Source organism: Microtus ochrogaster, linkage group LG4, assembly GCF_000317375.1.
Source record: "Microtus ochrogaster isolate Prairie Vole_2 linkage group LG4, MicOch1.0, whole genome shotgun sequence".
Classification (NCBI taxonomy): domain Eukaryota; kingdom Metazoa; phylum Chordata; class Mammalia; order Rodentia; family Cricetidae; genus Microtus; species Microtus ochrogaster.
The window spans coordinates 19,656,548-19,667,211 of record NC_022030.1 but is presented as its reverse complement, the minus strand read 5'-3'; the positions used below and the strand labels follow the sequence as shown (position 1 = coordinate 19,667,211).

Here is a 10,664-nt window from a genome sequence, read left to right as displayed (position 1 = left end):
CACCTGCCTAGAATCCCCCAGTGAGGGCTGGAGTGTGGATCAATGGTAGATCACCTGCCTAGAATCCCCCAGTGAGGGCTGGAGTGTGGCTCAGTGGTAGAGCCCCTGCCTAGAGTCCCCCAGGGAGGGGATAAGGTATAGTTTTGTGCTAGAGCACTCACCCTGTATGTATGAAGCCCTGGGTTGCATTCCCAATATCATCGCTCCCTCTCAAAAAAGATAAAACAAATGGAAAAGCCAAGGGTGGTTCCTTCATTTGATGAGAATATTGCCCAGCAATGGAAAGTTTCAACAGGACGTATATGAAGCTACACAGATGGATCTTTAAAACAGTGGTACTAGAAGTCCTAAGCAAGACAACACAGGGCAACTTTGTGCATATGGAGTTCTGAGACAGACTAAACTAACACGCAGTGAGAGGAAAATGGACAGGGGTTCCCTCTGAGAGTCTTGTCCTGGAAGAGCCTCTTCCGTCTTCATCCAGGGAGAGTGACCTTGGGCGTGGCTGGTGTGTACAGAACTGCTGAGTTGTATATTCAGGCCTTCACGGGGTGTACATTATCCTTCAGTAGAAACACGAGGAAGCTGGGCCTGGTATCCCAGTCCTACAATCTTAGTATTTAGGAGTCTAAACAGAATGTGTTTGACCCAAGTCAGCTACACACATCTGCACCCCCAACATAGGAACTGAACAATAAATAGATAATCAGAATCACAAGGCCCTACACAGGGAGAGCCTTTAGAGAGGTCAATCATACGAATAAGAACAAGAATGAGCGAGTGAATGAGAGAGAGAGAGAGAGAGAGAGAGAGAGAGAGAGAGAGAGAGAGAGAGGAGCAGGAGCTCATGCCCAGACTCAGGAAGCTGAGGCAATAGGATTGCACTGAGTGTGAAGCCAACCTGGGCTCCATAGTGCAGCCCTCTCCAGACTCACCAAAGGGTGCAGGAGACTAAATGAGCTGGGCAGTTTCCAGATGGAAAAAAAAGAGAAAGTTTGGATGCTTGCCTGGCATGCACAAAGCCCTGACTTCTATCCCAAGAGTGGCAAAAACAGAGTGCAATAGAGATGGTGGCAGGAGGTTCCGAAGTTAAAGTTCATCCTCAGTTACATAGGGCATTTGAGACCAGCCTGGGGGATATGAGACCATATTGGGGGTGTTGGGGGAAGGTGGAGGAGGAAGAGGAGGAAAAAAGACCCAGCCAGTAACTCCAGACAACTGTCAGGAGTTGTCTGGTTAATGCAGGGGCCAAAAGATTGTACTGGACATAACTAATCTTACAGAACAATCATGTAGGACCAGCTCACCTGTGACTGTGAAAGACCCATGCAGAAGACCACGCCACAAATGCGCCCAAACACAGAAACAAACAAAATCATTACACAGACCACGATGAATCTCAGCCACCCCACACCCTGGTGAACGTGAGCAGTCGCTCAGGTTGGTACATTCATGGAAATTACGATTTTAACCTAGCTTTGCTCTTCCTGCCTCCTAAAGCGGGTGTATGAAGACCCTAATGATGCCCTTGCTCTGTGACAGGATTCAGGGCAGAACAACACGCCACACTCTGGAACTGCCCCCCAAACCACCACACAGGAGTCCACATCTTTTCAAAGATCTGTCTGGTCAGGAGTGGTGATCAATCCTGGGGTCCCAGAGAGTCAAGGCCTTCGTTGGCTAGATAGCATGTTCTAGGGCAGCCTGAGCCACATGAGACGCTGAAAAAAAAAATCCAAAACATTTTTAAAGGAAGAATTAGCAGGGATTACTGATGAATCAAATGGGAGGGAAGCCTAAGGTGTGGTTCAGCTTCATGTGGCTCAGCAGTACAGTGAGGGGCTGGGGCCTGGCTCAGCGGTAGAGCCCCTGCCTAGAATCCTCCAGTGAGGGGCTGGGGCGTGGCTCAGTGGTAGAGCCCCTGCCTAGAATCCCCAGTGAGGGGCTGGGCTGTGGCTCAGTGGCAAAGCCCCCTGCCTAGAATCCCCCAGTGAGGGGCTGGGGCCTGGCACAGTGGTAGAGCCCCTGCTTTCATGAGTCCCTGGGTTCAATCTCCAGCATATAAAAGAAAAGGGGGCAGTGAGGAAGTAGGTTTCTGAGTCCATTTTCTGATCTTTACTGCTCTAAACTCAATTCTCTAACACTAGTACAGTCACAACAGCAGTAACAAGACTACTACCCCAGAATCGAGCATTTGTTTAGTGCCAGAATCTATTCCAAACAGCCTGTCTGCTCTTATCAGTCCTCTCCCATAAAGTAAGAAGAGCTCCTGTCCTGGGGCCCATAAACTCTGTGCTTTGCACTCCTGAAGAACCCCCACAGACCAGGACAAGTCCACAAAGGGAAGATCGAGCTTGCTTCACAGAAGAGGAAACCGGGACAGGGAGAGGCTTGGGAAATGTGAACTCAGAACTCTCTCCAAGGGCCTTCAAAGTCACGTGTCGCCACCAGAGTCCCTTCTGGGATTTGCGTTTGGGTTTATTTGGTTTTATTTGTTTGTTTGCTTTGTAGTGTAGGGGTTGTTTGGTTTTGTTTGTTGACAATGCTGGATATGAAGCCTCACACACACTTGGCAAATGTTCTACCATGAAGTTACCTCCCTAGCCCTCTTTTTCACCTGTTGTGTGTGCACATGTGCACACATGAGGCTCCCATGGGAAGGGTGCATGCACACACCTGTCTGCAGGTAAACACATCCGTACTTGTGGACATCAGAGATGTCCAGGATCCTGATCCATCACTCTCCCCCTTATTACTCTGAAATGGGGTCTCTCCCTGAATCTAGAGTGAGGCTGGCAGCCAGCAAGCCCCAGCAATTCTCCTGTCTCTACTACTGAGGTTACAGGTGTGTGTGGGAATTGCCTGGCCTCTGTACCTCAGCATCCCCCACCTGGTTTGTTTGATTGTTTTGGTTTTTCAAGACAGTGTTTCTCTGTGTAACTCTGTCCTGGAAGTCACACTGTAGACCAGGCTGCCTCAAACTCAGAGATCCACCTGCCTCTGCCTCCCGAGGGCTGGGATTAAAGGTGCACTCCACCATTGGCTGGCTGTCCTCCATCTGTTTAATGGTGGTCTTAATGTAGACTTACCTCAGCAGCTGCTATGGGAGCAACGTCAGATGTTTGTGAAAGGCTTCAAGCTGTTCTCGACGCTAAGAAAGCCTTAGCTTTAGGTAACTTCAACAGATTGTGATTGGTTATTCACAGTTCTCAAGTCTTCTGCTCCAGCTGTGTGATGGATGGGATGGTGTAGCACATGCCATGGTGCAGGCCCATAAATCCCAGCACTCAGAAGGCTGAAGCAAGGCCAGTCTTGAACAAAATGATGGGACATCAAGACAGAGAGTGCGGGCGCTTGCCACCAAGCCTGACCACCCGGGTTTGGTCCCCACACCATAGGAAAGAACCTTTGACCTCCAAATATGCACCATGTCACACGTGCCCAGAAAAATGCACAAGAATAATAGAATATGCTTTGTAAATAGAGAGAAACTACACCGGTCCTTTTATAAGCAGCCTGTTGGGAGGGGTGGAGCATGGTGTCCGTTCCTCAGAGGAAGAAACTGAGACCAGAGCGGAAGTTGCTCATTCAGCTCTGCTGGCCAATGTAGTGGCAAAGTCAGCCCCAGCTGGCGGGGTTGCTGACTGATGGTAGGAAAACAGCGGCTGTGTTCAGAAAGATATCTGCTCCCCAGACCCTGCCCAGCACCCCTGTTCCCAGCAATGACAAGCACCTCAGTCACCTAGGTGGGGCCACCTGTCATCCAGAGAAGACTCTAGAGAGAAAGTGAGTTGACTCTTGTGATGTCATTCAAAACTGGCTCCATCCCAGTCCCACATCTTTGCTGTGCACCCCAAATTAGTGCTTTTCCCTCTCTGAGGCTCCAAGGTATCTTTTTCGATTTTTCTTTTTTTAAACAGGGTCTTACCATATAGTCCTGCTGGCCGATAACTCGCTCCGTAGACCAGGCTGGCCTCAAACTCAGAGACCCACCTGCCTCTGCCTCCCAAGTGCTGGGATTAAAGTTGTGTGTCACCCAGCCCTCTAGCCCAAAGTGTCTCTCTTATCATAAAGGAAATGATGATGCCGTGCAGAAAGAATCGAGCCTGGAACGGGACAGCCTGAAATTTTAATCTTGCTGTGTGGCTCCAGGTAACTCTAGCTCCCTCTCTGGATTTCACCCATTTCCTTTTAGAATAAGTTTGAACACCTCAGGAGAGCTAGAAGTCCCAGCGGGTGACAGACAGTGATACCGCTGTGCTTTAAGCTCAGGAGGCCCCACAGGCCCCAGGAGCGTGGGAGAGTTTCAGGGGAGGAACCCAACTGGTCAGACCAGAAGAGCTAGCATCTTGGGAAGGAGTGGGACCCAGGGTGGGGAGTCTGCTCTTGCTCAGGCCTGCCTGGATTTGGGCTGCTGACCTGAGCCTGGCCCCGGGCCCAGGGAGCAGAAGTTTGTTTGTGTGCTTGCTTGGCTAATTTGCATGTTTACTGACTGATTTGCATGACACGTACGCATTTGTTTTCTTGCAATCTTTGTATTTTTGCTGTGCCCTGGAGATGATACCCAGAGCCTCCTGCCTGCTAGGCCCGGTTCCAGTGTGGAGCCCCTCCAGCCCAGCTCCTCACGCACTGGTGGACCGTGGGATTTGCCTCACTTGCCTGGGATCTATAGAGGGGTCCCATGGAGACAAAGGTCCCATCAGAACAGTCAGGATGCAAGCCTCAGACATGCCTATGGCCTTGTCCGGGATGGGTTTTCTAGTCCTCCAAAACCAGGAAGGCTCTGAAACTCAGAACTCCCCTTGGGATACACTGTCAGAGGTGTCTGGGAAAGGGGTGACCCACATGTAATCTTGTCCATTACACGCCAGTGTTCCCTACACTTGACTTACAAAGCACAGATCTAAAATGTAATTAAGAACTGAGCCTAGCCGGGTGGTGGTGGCGCACGCCTTTAATCCCAGCACTCGGGAGGCAGAGGCAGACGGATCTCTGTGAGTTCGAGGCCAACCTGGTCTAGAAGAGCTAGTTCCAGGACAGGAACCAAAAGAACTGAGCCTAGCAGGCTGGAGAGATGGCTTAGAGGTTAAGAGCACTGTTTGCTTTTGCAGAGGACCTGGGTTAAATTCCCAGTACCCACATGGCAGCCCACAACTGTAACTCCAGTTCCAGGGCTTCTGACACCCTTGCCTGGGCACACATGTACGTAAAATAAAAACAAATTTTACATATGTATAAACTGAGCCTAAGGTAGCCAGGCACTCTTCTGAACAGAGACCCAAGGGCTACACTGGTCACAGACCCCCTTCACAAGACTCAGTCTGGGTACCAGCAAGAGTTTCTTCCCAGGGGACACCCTAGATGAGACCCAAAGGATGAAGAGAGACAACAGTCCAAGAGTTCTGATGGTCTTGTTCTCAGCTCTCGGTCATCTTCAGCATCACTTTCTCACGAATTGATTCACGTGCTCAGTGCCCAAGACCTTTACTGCATGCCAAGGGCACAGTAGCGATGAGACACCCTAGGAGACAGCTTTGCTGCCAGGAATGACTTGGGGCAGTCAAGGCCAGGATGGGTGAAACTCAGGGTAGTCAGATTGCAATGGGATGGGCAGGTAGGACTATGTGACTCAGCCAAGGCAACCAGGGAAGGCTTCCTGGAGAAGGGAACTGGTCACAAGGTCCAAGATGTGTGTTAGGAATGGGAAATAGGCTAGCTACCCAAACAAATTGAATGAGCAAAGACCGGGAAGTGAGAGGGGCCCTCTCTCCTCTCTGTCTCACTTTCACAAAATGATATTGATGTCACCAGAACAGTCCTGGCCTGGTCCTCTGGGGACTGCAAAGGGGTTGGCTCAAAAGGAGGTGCCTGAGCAAGCTGGGAGTTGAGGGTGGGGAGCTTCTAGATGGAGCCACTGAACTAAACTTTACAAAAGGAAGAGGTCAGAGCAGAGACACCCCCGAGGAAAATCCAGGAATGAGGGCCTGCAGAAATTCCTATGTTTGAATGCGTGGAGGCAGATAAAACTAGACTACAGTCCCAAATCAACCCCTAAGGCCACATGTCTGCCCACCTCTTCTCCCTGACCTTAAGGGTTGAAAGTCTCCATTGCTAGATAAACCCCTTGGCTCAGGGATCCCTTCTAGGGGCAGAGGGGCCCCAGGGAGCCTGCGCTGGAATCCACACCAGCAATCCTGTTTTTCCACCATGTTTAATTCGGTATCAGAGGAGCACCAATAAATAGTTCCTTTCGCCCCCTGTAATCTTCCTCCTGCCACAAGCAGGGCCTCCAGGGCCTGGCGATGCCACCGCTGGAAGCCACCTGCAGCCTAGATCTCTGCGACTCAGGCCAGCTGAGTTGGTACGGCTGCAAACCTCCCAGGAGAATTTCAAAGGGGCGGAGCCGAAAGCTTTCTGGAGTAGGCGGGCCCAGGAGGCCGGAACGTGCACGCGTAGGGGCGGGGCTCGCCGGGACGTCCTTTCTCAGAGGGCGGGACCGCTCAAGGGGCGTGGTTTTCGTCCGCAGCTGTGACAATGACGTCCATCCAAATACGCATGGCTTCCGGGCTGGGGGCCACCATATAGAAAAGGCGTTCGTAGGTCTTGACACAGAAGGTCAGGCGGGGACTGGGGCTCTGGAATATGCAAGGAGAGAGGGTGATTGGATCAATTTCCACAACTGTCTAGAATGCCTGCCCCCACCTTTTTGTGAGACAAGATTTCACTGACTGGCCCGGAACTCTTCCAGTCTGGCCTGGAACTCAGCTATCTGCCTGTCTCTGTCTCCCCAATGCTGGGATTAGTGGTGTGTGCCAGGATGCCTGACGTTTTTCATTTTCTTTTTATTCTTACCCCGCCCCTTTCTTTGAAAGTGGGTTTGACTTCCTAGCTTAGGATAGCCTCAAACTTGCAAACCTCCTGAGGGCTGAGATTACACCATACCCAGCTGGAGCCCATTTACTGAGCACCAAATGGGCAATTCTTGAGTAAACCCCATGTCCATTATGATTTTAACCCCAAGGGAAGGGGTTGAGATGTGCCCATTTTTTGAAAGAGAAAACTAAGACTTGAGATTTTTAAAAAAAAAAGAAGAAAGAAAAGAAAAAGAAAATCAGCTGGGATTCCAATTTAACCTTTAAAAGCCCATATTTGGGGGGCTGCAGATCAGCAACTCCAGCTGAGATTGGCAGTTGAGAGCACTGGCTGCTCTTGCAGAGGACTCAGATTTGATTCCCAGCACCCACAGGGTGCACACTGTCACAGATCCGATGACCTCCTCTGGCCTCTATGGGAATGCCCATAAATACATCCAGGCAAAACACTCATACACATAAAATAAAAATAAACCTATAATAATATATTTTAAAACAAACAGCGGGGTGATGGTGGTGCACGCCTTTAATCCCAGCACTCAGGAGCCAGAGGCAGGTGAATCTCTGTGAGTTCAAGGCCAGCCTGGTCTACAGAGTAAATTCCAGACAGCCAGAGAAAACCTGTCTCTAAAAAGCAAATAAACACTAACAAACAAAAATGGTTGACTTCTTTCCAAAGAGGATTCTTTTTTTTAATATTTATTTATTATGTATACAATATTCTGTCTGTGTGTATGCCTGCAGGCCAGAAGAGGGCACCAGACCCCATTACAGATGGTTGTGAGCCACCATGTGGTTGCTGGGAATTGAACTCAGGACCTTTGGAAGAGCAGGCAATGCTCTTAACCTCTGAGCCATCTCTCCAGCCTCCAAAGAGGATTCTAAGCAGAGTTCCAGCTGCCAACATTTCATTTTCTGACCTTGTATTTTGTCTTCCTTATAACCCAGATCTCCAACTTAGGATTCTCCTGCTTCTATTTCCTGCATGCTAGAATTACATACATGTGCTAAACCAGAATCTGATCAGTCTCTCCCTCCCTCCCTCCCTCTCTCTCTTTCTCAATTTCTTTCTCTCCTCAGGGTCTCTGTAGCCCTGGCTAGTGGCCTGGAACTCACTATAAATTCCAGGCTAACTTCAAACTCACAGAGATCACCTGCCTCTGTCCTCCTGGCACTGGGATTATAGCTGTGTACCAACCACCATGCCCAGTGTATATGATGCTAGAACTCAAACTCAGCACTCTGTGCACACTAGGCAAGCGCTGGGGCTGGAACTCAGGGCTTTGTGCACACTAGGCAAGTGCTCTGCCATCTGAGCCTAAGAGCAGCCCCAGGCTCAGAACATTTATTTACTCCCCGGTTCTTGACAGTGAGTACAGCAAGATGGCTTTCCCCAGGTGACCTAGAGATAGGTATTGTAGGAGGAGCGAGCTGTGTCCCCGAAATAACCATACAGAAATTGTATCAATTAAATTACTGCTTGGCCCATAAACTCTAGTCTCTTATTGGCTAACTCTCACATCTTGATTTAACCCATTTTTAATAATCTGTATGTCACCATGAGGTCTCTGCAGGAGAGCAGTGTGGCAATGAGCAGAATGTCACCTTGAAGGCACAGCGCAAGTGGTCATAATAGACTTCTTCGATGGCCTGGAAGTAGATGACACCTTTGAGCTTGGTCTCCTCCTTGTCTGGTGGGAAGAGAGGGAAACAGACCAGTTAGAGGTGTGTGTGTGTGTGTGTGTGTACTGGTATCATTGCCCTGAGACAATGACTAGGTAAGGGACATTATAGCAGTGTGACAATCCCAAAGCTGGAGGGAGGTGAATGTCTATGCTAGACAGGAGAGAGGTCTAGCGACTACAGGAGCCTGGACCGAAGTCCTGGGTCCCTGAGAAGAGAAGGCATGCAAGGAGAGCTTGGGCTCCTGGGCTCCTGGTTCTGGGGTCTGGCTATTCCAGCAGGTGGGGCACTGTCAGCCTGGGCCTGGTCTCCCTGGTGTCTTAGGAAAACTGGAGCCAGAACCGAACTAAAGTTATCTGTGCTATTGAGTAGAGGCAGGGGGGTCAGGGGTTCTGGTGGCTTAGGGAAGAAGCAGTTAGGACAGAGTGGTTTTAGCCTAAACTCCAGAGTGTATGGAAGGGGCTGGGAGCCTAACCCCTGGGTCTATATGTAGCTGGGAAGTGACTGTACAACCCTGGGCTTGAAGCTGCCTGGCCTTCCAGCTTACCAGCATAGTAAGCCAGCCGGCGAGCCTGCCGGTCAAAGCAGAACCAGCGTTTCCTCCAGGTTTTGATGCGGCCACCCATCTTCACCAGGGGCCCGCGACAACAGCCCCCGGACACCCGCAAGTGGGGACAGCTTTCCGGGTTGTGGCCCCAGCGTTCCAGGTGCTGTGGGAGGTCCAGGACCCGGGGACCAGGAGGGCGCGGTGGGGGTGGGGGCGGGGGCGGGGCCTGCAGAGCACAGAGAAGGGGTCGTTTTGACCAGGAGCTAGGAGCAGAAGAGGAACTGCAGCCTAGAGGCTGAGAGAGCCAACCTTTCACAGGGACACTAACACAGACCATAGTGACACCAGGCGCGTGACTCACGTGCGAGGCTGAGGCAGAAGAATTGCCATTAGTTCAAAGGCTATAGATGCCAATAAAAAAGGAAATTTGTGTGTGTGTGTGTGTGTGTGTGTGTGTGTGTGTGTATGCATGTGCGCACATGTGCGCACGACCTGTCTGTCATTCTAGCACTAGGGAAGTGGAGGCAAAAGGATCAGAAGTTCAAGGTTATCCTTGGCTCCGTAGCAAGTTCAAAGCCAGCCAGGGCTACAGAGAGCATCTCAAAAAGCCAAATAAAAAAAACAAAGAAAAAGAATTTGCACTCTGTAGAAAAGCAGAGGCGGGCTGTCCACCTCACCCTCCTAAGTGGGTCACCTTCATAGATGTCTGCCGGAGAGCCACAGTCCCTGAACTGAATAACGTAAGGTACCTCAGCATACCAGAGCTGGTTCCAGCCCAGCCCTTGACGATCGAATCTGACATGCTTGTCTGTGCACACCAACACGGTGGGGATACAAGTTAGGGAACAATGCACTCAACAGAGGCTGTTTAATAAATGATGTTACTGGCACTGCACTTTTAATGCTGACAGGTTTGTGCAGAACAACCCAGAAGGTTCTATTGCCCTTGCTGCTCCCTGGCTCTCCTGAGTCTGAGGGATGGGGCAAGGGCTCTTGTAGCCCATGCTAGCCTTGAAATCACTCTGATCTTTCTGCCTCTGATGACAGGCATGAGCCACCATGACTGGTTTCTATGGTGCTGGGGATGAGCCCAGGCCTTAGCGCAGTGCCAGACAAGCAGCCTACCAGCTCCCAGCTCTTTCTATACTGGAAATTTTGAATGGAGTTTTCCAACTGCCGTGCGCGTTTATTCTCCATCTGTAGAAACCACTGAGATAGCTACCAGCATACGGGAAGGAACAGGAGAAGGAAGTACCCGGGGCACAGCTCAGGGTACAACCTGTAATTATCACACACAAGACCCCAAGAAACACACACAAGTACAAGGGGATGAGGAGATGGCCCAGCTGAGAAAGGTGCTTGCCACCAGCCCTGATGGTGTGAGTTCGATCCCTGGGACTCACTTAGTAGTTGAGAAGTGACTCCCAAAAGCCCACTGTGGTATACATGCTTGCCTGTATAAGTACACACAACTTAAATAATAAACGATAAAAAAAAACAAACAAGAGCAAAGAAATGGAAAGACCATGGGCGCTGCAGCATGAGCAGGGATAGACTGCAGC

At 50.4% G+C, this 10,664-nt stretch overlaps 1 protein-coding gene across 1 annotated transcript in view; it reads right to left on the bottom strand.

Annotated features, from left to right (window-relative positions):
- Positions 1–6,209: 6,209 nt before the first annotated feature.
- Phldb3 (pleckstrin homology like domain family B member 3) overlaps positions 6,210–10,664 on the bottom strand; it is a 17,229-nt gene continuing 12,774 nt past the window's right edge. The window contains exons 13-15 of the mRNA XM_005361114.3: positions 9,103–9,328; positions 8,478–8,563; positions 6,210–6,635 (exon numbers count right to left, since the gene is read on the bottom strand). Of these exons, the coding sequence (XP_005361171.1) occupies positions 6,501–6,635; positions 8,478–8,563; positions 9,103–9,328 (447 nt within the window). The 3' untranslated portion in view covers positions 6,210–6,500. The remainder of the gene's footprint in view (positions 6,636–8,477; positions 8,564–9,102; positions 9,329–10,664) is intronic.